Genomic DNA, 18,718 nt, shown 5'->3' with positions numbered 1-18,718 from the left:
GGAGAAAAGAGTCCTTTGGGGCTTCCCGTTCGGTCTGAAGGATGAACACTGTGGCTCGAGTTCTTTGCAGGGCAATGTTTGGAAGGGGTACAGGTTGGAGAGACAGAGTAGGTTGACTTACTCCTTTTCATCAGCCAGTTGGGAAATGCATTTGACCTGCTCTCGAATCCTGGATCCTAATTTCTCAGTATTATTTCTGTAATTAAATTCACAAGAGAAAATAATAGTCCATCTCCTCTCCATTCTCCATGGAGGGTCATGTGTATAGCTCTGGGGCTGGGAAAGTGCGTTCTTGGTGCTGTGTCGGGAGAGGGCCAGGCCCAGACTCGTCAGGAGGATCCTGAACCTTGGAGCTCCTCCCAAGGGTTTTCCTGACAGAATCGGTGGCGTTCTGATGCCATAAGCCGGGGTGGTTCCTAGCTAGGTCGCAAGAAGCTGCCTTTGGGCCCAAGGTTGTCCCCGTGAGATGCTCCAGAGCAGAATGGCAGAGCCCTTGGCCTAACCCCCTACTCAGACCCGGAAGGGCAGGGATGCTACAGTGCATTCACGGATGTGTGAGTCCCCCGTGGAACGCCTAAAGGCAGTGATGCTGAGTGGAACCAGCTTGCTTGCTATTTTTCCTTCTTACTTACTTTTGCTCCTTCACCCATTGATGAACGTTTGATGCAACCACTTGGCTCTCTAGCTGCAGTTTCCAGGTGTCTTTGTGCGCGTTCCCCAAGGTATTGCGCAGGGCTTCCACCTAGGACAAGAAGAGGCAGAAGGTAGGAGGGAGGGAGGAGCGGGCCCACCTCATCCTCACTGGCTCACCGGCACCCTCCCTGCCTGACGGCCCGAGAAGGTTTCTGGGAAGCTCTCCCCGGAGAGGAGCGAGAGGAGCGGTGCCTCCCCTGCTCCCAGAGCCCTGCAGCCCTCCTCCCTCCCCCAGCTTGGATCCTGGCTTCTTGGGGGCACCCGGCCCTGCCTGTGTGGAAGGCTGACCTGGGGATCGGAGATGACCCTTAACAGCCCAACCCTCATCCTGTCCAGAGACCCCAGAGAGAGCGGCAGAGCTGTGAACTTGAGGCGAGGGGGCGCATGTACCTCGCAGCTAGTGGACAGATAGCGCTCCTTTAAGATGCAGATTTCATCCTGTAGGTAGTCTTTCTGTCAAGAAAAGCAGAGGATGGCCAGAGGTTAGCTGGGCGGCAGCTCTGCTTTGGGGTGCCAGGAGGGCCTTCCGCAGCCTCCCGGGGCTCTTCTTCGGCCCAGCTACCTTGATCTCCTCTTCCCGCAGGTTCTCTTTGAGGGTGTCCATTTCCACCTTGAAGACGACAAGCTGCTCATCTTTGGCTGCCAAGAAGTGGAGGTCATTCTTGTGTTTCTTTTGCCAATAGGCCAGCTGGACATTCAGATGTTCTATCTTCTGGTTGAAGGCATGGACCTATCCAAGAGAGAGGGGCCCCACCGGCCCTCAGGCCCGAGACATGCTGGGCCCAAGGGCCTCTCCCTGCCAGGTCAGGTGCCAGGGTTCCCTGCACCCTGGCGAGCAAGTACCAGTCCATCCGATTGTTTTGGAAGTGCCCTTTCAGAGAGGCCACGAGTCCCCCGAGGCTGTCAGGCCTGCAAGGGGCTCCCCAAACCAGCCCACAGGAGGGAGGATGCGGCTCACCAGGAGAGGAGGCCGGGAAGGGACGGCAGGCCGAAGGCCGGGGGCGGAAGCCCGCTGGGCCGGTCAAGACCCTGGTCAGCCTCCTCACCTCTTCCTCACTCTGCTGGTGGAAGCCTTGGAGCTTCTTCAGCTCCCCGTGGAGCTTCTTCATGCGGTTCTTATAAGCCGCCGTCTCCTTCTCCAGCTGAATCTTCTTCTGCAGAGTCTGCTGCAGCTCCACGCGGAGCAACGACGCCTCCCGGGTGGCCTGATTGAGCTGGTGGGGGAGGCAGAGGCCAACAGATTGCAGTGAGCCCTGCGGAGCTGGCCAGCCGGGCCTAGGGTGTGTGGAGACCAGGAGCCCCCTTACAAAAATGAACACTAGGGAAATAGCATGTGCATAAGACATGGCCAGCCTGCAGGCACTAGGCCCGGGAAGGGAGGGAAAGGAGGGAAATCACGTGTGGAAATGTGTCGTATGTAACTGGCAAAAAGAGAATGAAAAAAGGGTCCTGAGTGGTATCTCCTGGAGGCCAGAAGGCTCTCCTTTTCTCTAGGGCCAGAGACCTCTCTGGGTGTATTCTAGGCAGCTTAGGGAAGAGAAAGGGAGGTTTCACATTTTTGTTTTAGAAAAAATCGTGAATTTTTTTCCATGAACCATCACTTATTTTCCTTCCCTCCCATACTGAAAAACAAGTAAACAAACCACAGACAACAGAACAAAAGGAAACAAAACAAAAAATCCTTGTAATGAACCCACAAAGTTAAAAGATAGCAATCTGGCCCATTGTGAGTTTTTGCAGTAACAAATCTCAGGGCAGCTGGGATGAGAAAGGACACAGTTAACTGGAGAGGGCTATCTTTGCAGATCAATCAACAACCATGGAAATCAATTGCTAAAAGTATCAGCCCCTCCCATCCCCTATTTTTCTCCCTTGGAAGTCCTTTCCTGTGATTTTATTGGTTAGGTTGTCACTCCTCATTATCCTTTTCCCCTCAGGTCCCTCCACGTTTGGCCTTTGTTCCTCCCCAAAGCCAGGCTCAGAGCAGCCAAGCACTGGCTCTTCCCTCCAGCACTGGCTGGGGTCCTTGAAGGCCAGAGGCTACCAGCCTTTGCTGGTTCTCAGAGTCAGGTGCCTGGGGACCCCCACTCGTGCTCTTCCATCAGTCTCTGTCCCCTGAATGTGGCCTGAGCCTTTAAGAAGGGTTTCTGGGTTTCTTACCTTCTCCAGAGCCTCCTTCAGATTTTCTTGGCACACCGCTGACTTTTGGGTTAACTCCAGGAAGCACTGGGCATTCTCGAAGTTCTCCTGTTCCCGTTTTTCTGCCTGTTGGAGATTCTTTTGTACAACTTGCAGAGCTTGTTTCTGGCATGCCACCTTGGGGGGAAGGGAATGTCATTATCCTTCCAGTTCTTCTTTGGCTGGTGACTTACACAAAGCCTATTGTGGATTCTATTTATAGGCTCTGTTGGTGGCCAGTTTTCTTTTATGGTAACATGCTCCCCATTTCAGAGGTGGGAGGACAGTTTGGGGCCTGGCACAGGATATACTGAAACAAGTATTCCTGAATAGGATAGAGTAAGTTTGAAGGTACAATCTTGCGTTCTTATACCATTCAGTTATGCTCCAGATAACTACCTAGAATTGTTACTTTCTGGGAGGATTTCTCTGAGTGTTTGGGGTGATCCGAAGATAGGCTTTATACAAAGACTTTACCTCCAGGCCTTGACTAGGTTATGAAGTATGTGGTGTACTAAAACATGTGATGATAAACACTGGGAGCTGGGGGAGCTGGGAGGTCTGGGTTCAGAGCCTGCCTTTGTCATTGTTAGCCCTTTGACCTTGGCCAAGTCCTGATCTCTCTCTGGGCTCTGTGTTTGCACCTGTAATATGGGAATACCATTACTCAGGCTGCTCTTGTAGGGTTGTTGTGAAGACCCAGCGAGATATCATACACAGAATACTTTGTAAACGTTAGCCTCTATCATCCTATCCAAATGACTTCACTACACCTTTGGCCATCCTTGTGTGAGCAGGAAGCAAACCTAACCATGCCTATGCTTGGCTTTCTTTCTTCAGGATGTCACTCCCCTCACCTTCTTGGAGTATCTGTTGTATTTCTATGCTGCATTTCTTTCCATACATTGCAAAGGCTAACAGTTTGGATTTATAAAACATGCTCTTATGGAATCACAACTTGTTTGACCTGTAGTCACCCCAGATTCATTCACAGATCCCAATGATACCGGGGAAAATGCATCTGTACTAAAGTCATTCCCAGAATGTAACATCATAGAAGGAAAGTTTTCTACCTCAAAAGATTCAAAAGAGGGGGCATATGAACAAAATATTGAGATAAAGGATGTGATAGAACCTATGCACAACAACAACAGCATAGCATATCTGCAAGAAGCAGGGAAACCCCTGATATCAAGTTTGTCACCACAGAACACAGATCTAGAGATTGTTACTGAGAAACAACTGGGAAAAGAATTCAGAAATATAAAATCCGGTGAAACAGGGTCAAACCAAGATATAATACCTGAATTAACAAACCTGACACAAGTTTATATTGAACAAAATTCAATGAAAAACTTGAGGATTATGGGCAGCAGTGACCAAGAGTCAGACTCAGACCAAGATGATTCAATACCAAATGGTACAATTATAGTAGACCAAAAATAGTGATGAAGAACAAGAACCCTATGAATACATTAAGTTCTATGATAAAGTTCAAAAAGATTGGGATGTGTGGGACACAAATTGACATAATGAATACCTAGATTCAGAAGAAACAAACTTTTCTGAACATGATTCTGATGATGAAGTAATGTTTCATTTAGGAAACTCTCTGTCAGTGGAAGAAATATTTGCCATTGCGGGAATCAATAGTTATGAAGAATTTGTAAAGAAATTAGATTTTGAAGGGAACAGTGTTTATGAATGGGAAGAAATATACTAAAGAACAAATTGGAGAAGAGATAAACAATATCACATTTGTTTTATCTAATTTTCAACATCATAATATAACAAATACCATCTATTGAGAAGAATTGAGGCCAGGACTAGTTTGAGTTCCATAGGGTAATATACAACACAAAACCTTATGAGAACCCAGACTAGGACTGGGCATAAGATCTGACATAGGAACCAAGAAAAAAATTCAATTAAATCAGGAAAACCCCTAAGCTATTATTGATAAACTCTAACTTAATAACTATGACAAATAATAAGACTCCAGTAATAGAAGAGGGAAACATCTAGGATGCTATTGGAGCAACTTACTCACACAGGATGAATCCACTATCAAAGGCATCTGATACCAACTGTAACAGGTTACCCATATCTCTTGTCCTCCACCTAAAAACAAATTTCTATCAGGGGAGGAAGAGAGGGAGGGCATACCATGAAGATATTACTTAATAGTTTCAGGCATCTCACAGGTAAAACAGCATTATTCCCACAATATTGACAGCAACACTGAATATGTAGAAGACAATCCTGATTAGAATGCAAAAGAATATAGAAAAATCTACAGTAATGCCAAATGCCCTAACAATAACTTCAATGGTCCCCATAAATGAGAAAAATGAGAGTACAAGAAAAAGACAGAATAAAAGCATTGCACAACAATGTCCCAGGTATCAAGAAAAATAGCTTCAGATAATAATCATAAGATCTTTGCTAATAGCAAAATAGATTTTATTAACAAGAAAAATACAAACACATCTCTGCTAAAAACATACAACATTGTGAATGATCTCTATCTATACCAACAAGAAAGTATACATCAAAGATAAAACAAAGTTTCTATCTCCAATTATATTCAAATATTAAAATCTACCAATATTCATATCTCCATGAAACCAGAATTCCATAGAATCAGACATCAAATCATAAAGGTCAATATCAAAATTTAAATTATAGGATACACTAAAAATATGATTGGAAAAATATATTACATACACCCACACATGAAGATTTCACACAGTAGAAAACATACATCCACTCATGAAGATGTCAAACCACAGAAGACTGACATGCATGCATGAAGAATTCATACTTATTTCCATGCATATGCACACATGAAGTCAATCTTACACACATGCATATGATGATCTCACACACATGCATGGTCTTGTATGTTAAAATCATCAGAGAACACAGGACTTCAATCAAGGTGAGATGACAGGCAAAAAGTGAATACTGTACAGATGAAGGCTCAGGACCTGTGTATATTGTCATGCAATCGACACCAAGGGCATCAGAAGAATTTTAAAATCAAGGACTAATGATAAGGGGTCACATCAGATTTCATCATACAGTTTAACTTCACATATAGGTACATGCATATACATTCATACAAAAGCATAACATGAAGAGGACTCATGGATGGAATAAGTATGTAACAACTCATAAATAATGCATACACATATTTCATACTGACATTTTTTGAACTTCTGCAGGACCCAGGCAGACAGGAAGCTACACAACAATTCTTGTCTGAATGACGGCTGAACAGAACTCATATACAAATGTAGCATAATGTACATATGTAAAATTTGTACAGCCATAACAATGTGCCTTTGTAAAATCCTAATAAATGAATTACTAATATTAAAATTTTATGATACTAAAATCTACTAATATCTAACACACAAGGAAGGTGTTGCTTAGGGAGGTTTGAGACTCAAGGTAGATTAGGGACAGAATGATATTATATCTTGTGATAAGTTAAGAAACAGTTACCTTAGGAACTAATAGTTTCTAAACGCTCTTACTTAGAAAATGTTATAGTTCATTGTCATAGGAAAGTTTATTTTGTTACAAAACTGTTATAATTGTTGATTTGGTTATTTGTGTTCAAAAACATATTTCTGTATGTAAATTTGATTTTCACTATCTCTCCCATTTTCCTAGAACCCCAAATCTTAGGTTAGAATTTAAGTAGATTAGAATAGTGAAGATAGATTAAGATTTTTTTATTTTGGGGGTGGTGACATATTTATAATAGTCATATTCTCATAGAATAGACAGAATAAATTAGCATATCATTCAGGTGAGTATACATAATGGGCAGAGAATGGGGGATTGTAGTCAAGAGAATTGGTCAAAAAGCAGAGAAAATATGAAATGTAATGAAGATGGACCCAGGAGAGGCAGATGGAACATTCATGAGCCAGCAGGGGAAGAGAATTCCATGAAATTCAAAGGAAGATTCAAAGGAGGAAAACGGGGTCTGGACACACACACTCTCACCAGAGACTTTTTCAAATACCTTTTCTGCCTTGGCTGAGCAAAAGAAGTTCTTGCTCACTCAAGACCTCTGCTGACTTAAACTCACTTTTCCTTAGTCAAACCATTTCTTTGAAGTGACTTTGTGACAAAAAGTCTTCAACAGTTGATAGGGAAAAAGTCATTAGGAATTTCCCATCCTTATCTCTACCCCTTTTCTTCCTCTACCCTTCTTTCCTTTCTTTTTCTTTTTTTTTAAAAATTAAAACCTTACCTTCCATCTTGAAAGGCAGAAGAATGGTATGGGCTAGGCCATGGGGGTCAAGTGACTTGCCCAGGGTCACACATCTAGGAAGTGTCTGAGGCCAGATTTGAACCTAGGACCTTCCGTCTCTAGGCCTGGCTCTCCATTCACTGAGCTACCCAGATGGCCCCTCTACCTTTCTTTTCAAAGAAATAAAGTAGCCATTTAGTTTTACAAAAGACTGTTCTCTAAGTTTGTAATATGAGGGAGAATTTCAAAGGCAAAGAAAAAAGTTTGAGAGGGGTTGACTCAGCAGTCTGGTCAGGTCCAGACTCCATTAAGGCCATTTAGCCTTAGTGAAGGCAGGAGAAAGCTGCAACACCTTAATCAGGCCCTTCCAGCAGCTGGTTTCCTGGTCCTAGCATTTTAAAGCCCCCTCTGTCTCTCCCATCATTACAGACCAGACCCTAGGAATTAGTTTGTTGAGAAACTCAAGCCTGGATGATGTATAATGTCCCATTATAAATGGCTCTGGGGTGAGACTATTGCTAAAATGAAATTATTTGGTCTCCTGTCAAGATAACTTGACTATCTGGAGAAGTGAAGGAATGAGAATTCAGGGGAAATAAGATAGTTACTAAAAAAGTCTAGAATTCATGCTAAGAGCTTGAGAAGTGAGAAGACTAATAAATGCTGATGTGAAGATGAAATTCTAAAAAAATAGAGTTCAAAGAGGACTGAGACACTGAGAGCCAAAGGACAAGTCATTGAGAAATCTGTTAGAGGCACTCCAGTATTCTAAAGTGACCTGAGATACCAGGATTAATTTTCTTTCCACAAGAGTGAGAGCTTCCCTATGAAACCTGGCAATCTGATGAATGATTTCCCCACGTTTAATTCTTTGTAACGCTCACCTCATTTTCCTTCACCTCTATTGCCTCCTCAGCAGCTGCAAGCTTGTTTGCAGCTGACTCCAACTGCAAGGTACAATGTTTCAGTGCATCCCGGAGAATGTCATTCTCTTCCGTTAGCTTACCCACTTTCTCCTCCTGTTGATGAAATGAGATAAAACATGAAGAGTAAAATGCAACTCTTTAAAAAATTATATAAAAGTGACCTGTTACTAGTATTTTTTTTGAGGTAGATAAAGTAAGGATTATTATTTTATTTTTTTAATTTAAATTAATTAATTTAGTCAATTTAGAGCATTATTTCTTGGTTACAAGAATCAGATTTTTTCCTCCTCTCTTCCCCCCACCTTCCCATAGCTGACGTGCAATTTCACTGGGTATTACATGTGTCCTTGATCAGAACCTATTTCCATGTTGTTGGTGTTTGCATTAGGATGTTCATTTAGAGTCTACATCCCCAACCATATCCCCTTGACCCATGTATTGAAGCAGTTGTTTTTCTTCTGTGTTTCTGCTCCTGCAGATTTTCCTCTGAATGTGGATAGTGTTCTTTCTCCCTCCCTCCAAGTTGTTCAGGATCACTGTATTGCCACTAATGGAGGAGTCCATTACATTCGATTGTACCACAGTGTATCAGTCTCTGTGTACAATGTTTTCCTGGTTCTGCTACTTTCACTCTGCATCAATTCCTGGAGGTCATTCTAGTCTCCATGGAATTCCTCCACTTTATTATTCCTTTCAGCAAAATAGTATTCCATCACCAACATATACCACAATTTGTTCAGCCATTCCCCAATTGAAGGGCATCCCCTCATTTTCCAATTTTTTGCCACCACAAAGAGCGCAGCTATGAATATTCTTGTACACGTCTTTTTCCTTATTATCTCTTTGAGGTACAAACCCAGCAATGCTATGGCTGGATCAAAGGGCAGACAGTCTTTTATCGCCCTTTGGGCATAGTTCCAAATTGCCCTTCAGAATGGTTGGATTAATTCGCAACTCCACCAGCAATGTATTAATGTCCCGACTTTGCCACATCCCCGCCAGCATTCATTACTTTCCTTTGCTGTCATGTTAGCCAATCTGCTAGGTATGAGTTGATACCTCAGAGTTGTTTTGATTTTCATGTCTGATTATGACATTTAGAACACTTTTTCATATGCTTATGTGAATTTCAAAACTACTCAACCCTGTTCAAACCATTCTTCAGAGGATGGGATTTAGCTATTTCCTGATCAATAACAATAGAGATACTTGGAATGACAGAATCAGGTCTTGGAAACTACAATCTCCACCCTACTCAGGGTAACAGGATTTAGGAAGGACTGCAGCAAAGCTCAAGATTTAATTATTTGAGAATATGACCTTCAACAGACATGTGCAAAGGGGACAGACCTCTGGGCAGCCCTGAGTTAAGCTAGAGCCACCATTGGCACAGGTGTATTTCATCAAATCCAAGATTTAAATTTTGTTTGAGATAAATCTTCAGAGAAGAAGATTGCTAACTAACTGAATCCAGAGAATGAACTGTTTGCAGAAAGATATCTAAACCTTTTCACTACAGGAAGATCCAGAATGAACCTTGGGGTGTGGTTGATTGAACATTTTTTGAATGTACACTCTTATGCCAAAGGGGACTGCCCCCTAATTGGCTTTTGTCAATGCGCCCAGCAAAACATTGGTTTGCTGTCTTTCTCTCTCCTCTGTTTCCCCATATTTACAACTATTATAATTTTCCTCTTAGTGGAAAAAATTTTTGTATACACTTACAGTTAGAAATTTTTGGGGTGCAGTATGCTTATGTTTAGTGATCAATTGGGGAGACTAGTCTCCCAATCATCATCAGGGGGGATTGTGAATTTTAAAAGTCTCCATCTTGGTCTAGCACCCAAAAATTGTGCACACCCACACTACACGGGCATGTGCTAGTCAATGACAAATCAGAAATAACTAACTGCCCACCTGGGCTGTCCTAAGCCAAGCTAGAGCCAACCATTGGATTTTGTGAGACACAGGAAGTGAGGTAGGGAACAGCCTCTGGAATTCGCTCACTTCCTGTGGGGAGAGCGAGACGCCAGTTGGTGTTAGGAGGAGTTGGTGCTAGGAACTGGAGCAGAGAGGAGGCCCGCAGACAGCTTCCCTTCAGATCGGTTGTGAGTCAAGGACTGATTCTCTCTTCTACCTTGGCCTTAGGGCCTAAACTCCCTCTGGCTCTGGCCAGACGATTGAGTTAACCTCTTTCCCTTTCCTCCTTTCTCCTTTTCTTACTCCCATTGTGATTAAACCTCCATAAACTTCATTCTGACTTGAGTGTTTCATTTTTAGGAATTTCATAAGTAAATTCCTTGGCGGCCATTGTTTAATATTACATAAATCCTGTAGCCACATTCTTAACCATTACAATATTATAACCTCTCCCATCTCCCCTAAATTTCCACCATTACACAGGGGAGACACAAGAAGTGAGGTAGAGGACAGCTGAGGAGTCTGGGGACTTCCTGGGTGGAGGAAAGGAGGTGGTTGGAGCCTGGGTGCTTGGAGTGGAGGCCCTGAGACTGTTTCTCCATTTTGGTCACGTGAGTGATAGGGACTGATCTCTTTTCTTTGCCTCGGCGATCCAAGGCCTTGGGCCTTTGGCCCAGTTAAGCAGAGGGGGTATTTAAGCCCTATTCCCTTCTCTCCCCTTTCTCTTTCCCTCCCTCTCTCTCTCTCTCTCTCTCTCTCTCTCTCTCTCTCTCTCTCCCTCTAATACCTTTCTTCCTCCTGTTAGTAATTAAAAACTCCATAAAAGGTTGACTACTGACTTGAGTTTTCATTTAGGAATTACATAGCTGAATTCCTTGGTGACCTTAAATTAATATATATAAGTCTTTTAATGTGATTTCCATGTCACAATTATTAATAGTTTTGATTTCTTTAACTGAGAACTGCCTATTCATGTCCCTTGCCCATTTATCAATTGGAGAATGGCTTGATATTTTCGTACAATTGGTTTAGCTCTTTATAAATTTGAGTAATTAGATCTGTGTCAGAGGCTTTTGTTATGAAGATTGTTTCCCAATTTGTTGCTTCCCTTCTAATTTTGGTTGCATTGGTTTTGTTTGTACAGAAACTTTTAAATATGATATAATCAAAATTACTGATTTTACATTTTGTGATTTTTTTTCTAGCCCTTGCTTGGTTTTAAAGTCTTTCCTTTCTCAAAGATATGACAAGTATACTATTCTATGACCACCTGATTTGCTTATAGTTTCCTTCTTTATATTCAAGTTATTCACCCATTCTAAGTTTATCTTGGTGTAGGGTGTGAGATGTTGATCCAAACCTAATCTCTCCCATACTGTCTTCTAATTTTCCCAGAAGTTTTTATCAAATAGTGGGAAAAAAGCTGGGATCTTTGGGGCTTATCATAGACTTGTCTTGCTGAGGTCATTTACCCCTAGTCTATTCCATTGATCCTCCTTTCTGTCTCTTATTCAGTACCATATTGTTTTGATGACTACTGCTTTATAGTATAGTTTGAGATCTGGGATTGCAAGACCTCTTTCCTTTGAATTTTTCTCATGATTTCTCTGGATATCCTTGATCTTTTGTTCTTCCAAATGAACTTTGTTATGGTTTTTTCTAATTTAGTAAAAAAGTTTTTTGGTAGTTCAATGGGTATGGCACTAAATAAGTAAAATAATTTGGGTAGGACTGTCATTTTTATTGTTAGCTCGTCCTACTCATGAGCAATCAATGTTTTTCCAATTGTTTAGATCTAGTTTTAATTGTGTGGAGAGTGTTTTGTAGTTGTGTTCATATAGTTCCTCTGTTTGTCTCGGCAGATAGATTCCTAAGTATTTTATATTGTCTAGTGTGGTGTTTTTTTTTTAAACCCTTACCTTGCATCTTGGAGTCAATACTGTGTATTGGCTCCAAGGAAGAAGAGTGGTAAGGGCTAGGCAATGGGGGTCAAGTGACTTGCCCAGGGTCACACAGCTGGGAAGTGTCTGAGGCCAGATTTGAACCTAGGACCTCCCATCTCTAGGCCTGGCTCTCAATCCACTGAGCCACCCAGCTGCCCCCTGTCTAGGGTGGTTTTAGATGGAATTTCTCTTTTTAATTCTTGCTGCTGAGATGTGTTGGAGATATATAGAAATGCTGATGACTTATGTGGGTTTATTTTGTATCCTGCAACTTTGCTAAAGTTGTCGATTATTTCCACTAGATTTTTAGTTGATTCTCTAGGATTCTTTAAGTAGACCATTGTATCATCTGCAAAGAGTTGATAGCTTGGTCTCCCCATTGCCTATTTTAATACCTTCAATTTCTTTTTCTTCTGTAATTGCAACAGCTAGTGTTTCTAGTACAATGTTAAATAATAGAGGGGATAATGGGCATCCTTGTTTCACTACTGATCTTATTGGGAAGGCTTCTAGTTTATCCCCATTGCAGATGATGTTTGCTGATGGTTTTAGATATATACTGTTTATTATTTTTAGGAAAGGCCCTTCTATTCCCTATACTTTCTAATGTTTTCAATAGGAATGAGTATTGTATTTTGTCAAAGGCTTTTTCTGCACCTATTGAGATAATCTTGTGATTTTTGGTGGTTTGCTTGTTAATGTGGTCAATTATGTGGATGGTTTTCCTAATACTGAACCATCCTTGCATTTCTGGTGTGAATCCTACCTGGTCATAGTGGATAAGCCTTGTGATGACTTGTTGGAGTCTTTTTGCTAGTATCCTATTTAAGATTTTTGCATCTATATTCACTAAGGAGATTGGTCTATAGTTTTCTTTCTCTGTTTTTGACCTGCCTGGCTTTGGAATCAGTACCATATTTGTGTTGTAAAAGGAATTTGGTAGAACTCCTTCTTTGCTTATTCTGTCAAATAGTTTGTATAATTTTGGGATTAGTTGTTCTTTGAATGTTTGATAGAATTCATTTGTGAATCTATCTAGACCTGGGGATTTTTTCTTAGGTAGTTCTTTGATGGCTTGTTCAATTTCTTTTTCTAATATGGGGTTGTTTAGGTAGTCTATTTCTTCCTCTGTTAGTCTAGGTAATTTATATTTTTGTAAACATTCATCCATATCACCTAGATTGCCATATTTATTGCCATATAGTTGGTCATAATAGTTTTTAATGATTTAATCTCTATTATGGATTGCCTTAATTTCCTCTTCATTAGAGGTGAGGTCTCCCTTTTGGTTTTCTTCTTTCCTTTTTCAAAATTAGATTGACCAGTACTTTTTCTACTTTATTTGTTTTTTCAAAGTACCAGCTTCTAGTCTCATTTATTAAATCAATAGTTCTTTGACTTTTAATTTTATTAATTTCTCCTTTGATTTTTAGGATCTCTAATTTAGTCTTCATCTGAGGATTTTTAATTTGTTCACTTTCTAGTTTTTTAATTTTTGCCTGCCCAATTCATTGACCTCTGCCCTCTCTAATTTGTTAATATATGAACTCAAGGATATAAATTTCCCCCTGAGTACTGCTTTGACTGCATCCCATAGGTTTTGAAAGGATGTCTCATCATTGTCATTTTCTTCAATGAAGTTATTGTTTCTATGATTTGTTCTTTAACTGATTCTGGAGAACTCTTTTTAGTTTCCAATTAATTTTTTGTTTGCCTCTCCATGTACCCTTACTAATTATTATTTTAATTGCATTGTGATCTGAGAAGGTTGCATTTATTATTTCTGCTCTTTTGCACTTGTTTGCAATGTTTTTATGACCTAGTATAGTACATGCTCGATCTTTGTGAATGTACCATGTACTGCTGAAAAGGTGTATTCCTTTTTGTCCCTATTTATTTTTCTCCACATATCTACTAACCCTAATTTTTCTAAGATTTCATTCACTTCTCTTACATCTTTCTTATTTATTTTTTGGTTTGATTTATCTAGTTCTGATAGAGGAAGGTTCAGGTCCCCCACTAGTATAGTTTTTCTATCTATTGCATCCTTGAGCTCCACTAGTTTCTCCTTTAGAAATATGGATGCTATTACATTTGGATGCATACATGTTGAGTACTGATATTTCCTCATTGTCTATACTGCCTTTTATCAGGATGTAATTACCTCCCCTATATCTTTTAACTAGATCTATTTTTACTTTGGCTTTGTCAGATATCATGATTGTGACTCCTGCCTTCTTTTTATCAGTTGATGCCCAATAGATTTGGCTCCATCCTCTTACTTTACCCTATGCGTGTCTACCTTTCTCATGTGTGTTTCTTGTAGACAGCATATGGTAGGGTTTTGGTTTGTAATCCACTCTGCTATTTGCTTGCATTTTACGGGTGTGTTACTAGTATTTTTGAGAGCACAGCTAATGCCTTTTATCCTTTTCTACAGTACCACCATTCCACCCATGATTTCTTGGCCCCTCTCTATCTTCATTCTCTGCCTTGTACTTATTCTAAAAAATTTCTATCTTACAAAGAAAACTTTAGTTGAAAAATAAATAATCTTGGTTTTCCATTTCCTTTCTTCCTTACCCACCGAAAATTAGGATAGGTAACTCTCTGCCCTTGAATCCATTTCTTTTTTTTCCCCATATTCTAAAACATTGAGGAACTAATAGAGATTGACCTGATATAAATAATATTTGGGTATGAAAGGCTGGTTTGGGGAATCCCACTAAATTAGTCAATATTAAAGTCCTTCCTATGATTAAGAAAGAAGTCTACCTCTGAGTCAGTGAATGGGATATAAAAGTGAAACCTTGCATTGACAGGTTAGTAGCTGGGTCTGGATCTATCAGCTGGCTTAGGAATGAGCTTGATTCATAGGATTTTAGGCTTTAGTTATTTATATATTTTTAGTTTAATTATTATACTCCTGTGACAAAGGATGGGTGGCTAGACTACAGAGTGCTTAGTAGGCAGGGGCTCCTGGGTCTGCTTACCTTTTCTATCAGCTCTTGGATCTTCTCAGCAGCACAGAGCTGTCTTGTAAGTGAGTCCTGCTCCAAAGGATAAAAATTACATGTTATTCTAGAGACTCTGATCCTAATCCTGGAATTCACTCAATCTATCCTATGACTTTTCTTTGAAGAACAAAGCCCTAGACATCAAGAATTACTTGCCACCTAAATTAGTCTGAAACTTTATTTTGTTGTATCTTGGCTCATTGGCATTTATCTCTTTGGCTTTTTTTTTAAACCTTCATCTTCTGCCTTAGAATTGATATGAAATGATCAATTCTAATGCAGAAGAGTGGTAAGAGCTAGGCAATTGGGGTTAAGTGGATTGCCCAGAATCACACAGTTAGGAAGTATCTGAGGCCAGATTTGAACCTAGGACTTGTCTCTTTCCACTGAGACCATCTAGCTACTCTTCTATGGTCTTTTCTATAAACTGGAAAAGAACATTGGAATGCGTTTGGTTGCAAAACTGACTTCTTTCTTCCTCTTCTCTAACTTCCACTCAAAGAGTAGGAAAGAGGGCAAGCAACCACATGCACTTGACTCACATTCATTTGTCTTTTGGTTTTTGGCTCTAAAACAAATAAGCAACTAAAGCATTAGCCAGGTTCAAAGGAAAGGTGATGCCAAAGATAGGTGCTCTAGGCCTTCAATTTTGGGGCTCTATCTTTTAAAATGCTTTCCCTCATTGGAAAAGGGGACCTTTGCCTCAGTGACTTCAACATAAAAGTGAAATCTTCCTTTGGTTGGAGGGCAGGTATCACTAGACACTGACTAGTATATGTCCAGGAGTGAGCTTGGTCATAGGATTAAAGGCTTTAGTTACTTACTGGGGAGGGATACCTCTCTGACAAAGGTTGTTGTGTGGCTAGATCTCAAGAGTGACTAGCCAGAAGTTTCCCCCTTCTATGCTATTCTGGTCCTTGTGCACATGTTTACCATGTCTGCCTGCTGTTGGATCTTCATCTCAGCTGCGCAGTGCAGTCTTGGAGGTGAGTCCTCCTGCAATGGATAATGTATAATGTCCCAGAGATTTTGGTTCTCATTCTGGGGTTCACTCAGGTGAAGAATGAAGCCCTAAATTTAAGGAACTCCTAAATTGCTCCTAAATTGCCTAAACTTTATCACCTTGAGCCACAGTCCTACCCTTCATCAACTAACTTCTTGGCCCATTCTCTTTAATCTCTTTGACTTCTAGAAACTCTTGCTAAGAAAACAAGAATGTGATTGGTTGAAAAAGGGGCTGTGTTGAATTCCTTTTTTGGAACATCCTCATAGAGTTAGAGAGAGGGTAGGTAGTCCCTGCAATCTACTCTCACCCATTTGTCCTTTGGTTTTCAGCTCTAAAATCACCAAGCAACTAACTGGTAAGCCAGTCTCAAGTTGGAGTTGGTAAAGCGGGGTGCTGAGGTCCAGGTGGTTTCAGGCTCCTCTTTGGGGGTCTACATTTCAACACACTTTTCGACACACATGGAGAAAAAAGTAGCCTTTGCTTCAGTCAATGTGACATGAAAGTGACATGAGTTTGTTCATAGTTTTTTAGGATTCACTTTAGTTTTTAGTCTCCTGGGCAGTGCTACCTGACTGACAAAGGATGTGTGACTAGATTGATTGAGTGACTGAGCAGAGGTGTTCCCCTTCCCCAACACTCAGCTTCTCTTGGGTCTGACTCACCCTTTCTTCCTGCTGTTGGATCTTTGCAGCAGCACACATCCTCTTTGGAGGGGAGGCCTTCATCAATGGAGAACATTCCACTTTTTCCCACAGATTCTTTTTCTCAATTTCAGATTCACTCAATCTGTCGTCCTCCTAGTTGTCATTGAAGAACAAAGCCCCACAGGTCAGATATCACCTGCCATCTATAATGCTCACCCCTCAAGCTGAGGCACAGCTGCACACTTTATAGCCTGTGACATCTTAGTCTGTTCTGACCAATCTTTTTGACTTCATCTACTAACACTTGCAAAGAATATTGGAGTGAGTCTGGTTGGAAAAGTGACTGACTTGACTTCCTCCTTTCTAATTCCTTCCCTCACAGAGTAGGAAAGAAGGTTGTAGGATCCTGTCCTCCACTGCAACCTACTCATTCTTTGGCTTTCAGCTCTAAGTCAAGCAAGGAAACAACCTGCTGGCCAATTCATACAAGAGTTTGGAGAAGGTGGTGCCAAGGTCCACGTGGCTTGGGGTTCTTATTCTAATATTGTATATTTTTGAATACTCTCCCTACAAGGAGAAAGAAGTGATCTTTACCTTAGTGAGAGTAACATGAAAAGTGGACTCTGGCTAAGGTAGGAGAAGAGATAGTTTTAGATGATGACCAGCAGGTATAGGGTGATCATGGCCATAGGATTTTTAGGCTTTAGTTAGTGACTGGGGTGTGACACCTCTGAGACAAAGAGGGGTGGCCAGATTCCAGAGTGTTTGTCCCATGCTGCCTCCCCTCCCTTCCATTATGGCACTCTTTGGTCTTCTCACCTTGTCTGTCTGCTGTTGGATCTTCGTCTCAGCTGCGCAGTGCAGTCTTGGAAGTGAGTTCCCCTGCAATGGATAATATATAATGTCCCAGAGACTTTGGTTCTCATTCTGGGGTTCACTCAGGTGAAGAACGAAGCCCTAAATTTAAGGAACTTCTAAATTGCCTAAACTTATCACCTTAAGCCACAGTCCTACCCTTCATCAAGTAACTTCTTGGCCCATTCTCTTTAATCTCTTTGACTTCTAGAAACTCTTGCTAAGAAAACAAGAATGTGATTGGTTGAAAAAGGGGCTGTGTTGAATTCCTTTTTTGGAACATCCTCATAGAGTTAGAGAGAGGGTAGGTAGTCCCTGCAATCTACTCTCACCCATTTGTCCTTTGGTTTTCAGCTCTAAAATCACCAAGCAACTAACTGGTAAGCCAGTCTCAAGTTGGAGTTGGTAAAGGGGGGTGCTGAGGTCCAGGTGGTTTCAGGCTCCTCTTTGGGGGTCTACATTTCAACACACTTTTCGACACACATGGAGAAAAAAGTAGCCTTTGCTTCAGTCAATGTGCCATGAAAGTGACATGAGTTTGTTCATAGTTTTTTAGGATTCACTTTAGTTTTTAGTCTCCTGGGCAGTGCTACCTGGCTGACAAAGGATGTGTGACTAGATTGATTGAGTGACTGAGCAGAGGTGTTCCTTCTTCCCCAACACTCAGCTTCTCTTGGGTCTGACTCACCTTTTCTGCCTGCTGTTGGATCTTTGCAGCAGCACACATCCTCTTTGGAGGGGAGGCCTTCATCAATGGAGAACATTCCATCTTTTCCCACAGACTCTTTTCCTCAATTTCAGATTCACTCAATCTGTCCTCCTCCTAGTTGTCATTGAAGAACAAAGCCCCACAGGTCAGATATCACCTGCCATCTATAATGCTCACCCCTCAAGCTCTGAGGCATAGCTGCACATATCTCCCTGGGCTAGCTTGACCTGTTCTCATCAATCTCTTTTCTTTTATTAATCAAGAAAAATTAAAACCCTTATCATCTGTCTTAGAATCAATACTGTGTATTCATTCTAAGGCAGAAGAGTGTTAAGGGCTAGACCATTAGGGTTAAGTAACTTCTAGGGTCACATGTCTAGGAAGTGCCTGATGCCACATTTGAACACAGGACCTCCTGTTTCTAAGGTGTGGTTCTCAATCCACTGAGGCACCTAGTCGCCCCCTCACTTATCTCTGATCTTGCCTACCATCACTTGCAAAGAATAGCAGAGTGAGTTTGGTTGGAAAAGTTACTATTTCAACTTTCTTTTTAAAAC

At 41.2% G+C, this 18,718-nt stretch overlaps 1 protein-coding gene across 50 annotated transcripts in view; it reads right to left on the bottom strand.

Moving 5' to 3' along the window:
* Positions 1 to 18,718, bottom strand: part of PMFBP1 (polyamine modulated factor 1 binding protein 1) — a 484,787-nt gene that overhangs the window by 2,274 nt on the left and 463,795 nt on the right. For 47 of the 50 annotated variants that reach the window (XM_056823979.1, XM_056823945.1, XM_056824057.1 and 44 more), the window contains 12 exons: positions 18,141 to 18,275; positions 17,417 to 17,479; positions 16,616 to 16,750; positions 15,881 to 15,943; positions 14,924 to 14,983; positions 8,026 to 8,160; positions 2,854 to 3,009; positions 1,740 to 1,907; positions 1,256 to 1,423; positions 1,084 to 1,146; positions 633 to 742; positions 122 to 196 (listed from right to left, as the gene is read on the bottom strand). In XM_056823979.1, the coding sequence (XP_056679957.1) occupies positions 122 to 196; positions 633 to 742; positions 1,084 to 1,146; positions 1,256 to 1,423; positions 1,740 to 1,907; positions 2,854 to 3,009; positions 8,026 to 8,160; positions 14,924 to 14,983; positions 15,881 to 15,943; positions 16,616 to 16,750; positions 17,417 to 17,479; positions 18,141 to 18,275 (1,331 nt within the window). The remainder of the gene's footprint in view (positions 1 to 121; positions 197 to 632; positions 743 to 1,083; positions 1,147 to 1,255; positions 1,424 to 1,739; positions 1,908 to 2,853; positions 3,010 to 8,025; positions 8,161 to 14,923; positions 14,984 to 15,880; positions 15,944 to 16,615; positions 16,751 to 17,416; positions 17,480 to 18,140; positions 18,276 to 18,718) is intronic. The other 3 variants (XM_056823956.1, XM_056824098.1, XM_056824084.1) reach the window with 3 other exon arrangements.

The sequence above is a fragment of the Monodelphis domestica genome, chromosome 1 (genome assembly GCF_027887165.1).
Source record: "Monodelphis domestica isolate mMonDom1 chromosome 1, mMonDom1.pri, whole genome shotgun sequence".
NCBI lineage: Eukaryota > Metazoa > Chordata > Mammalia > Didelphimorphia > Didelphidae > Monodelphis > Monodelphis domestica.
This window is presented reverse-complemented; position numbering and strand designations above follow the sequence as displayed.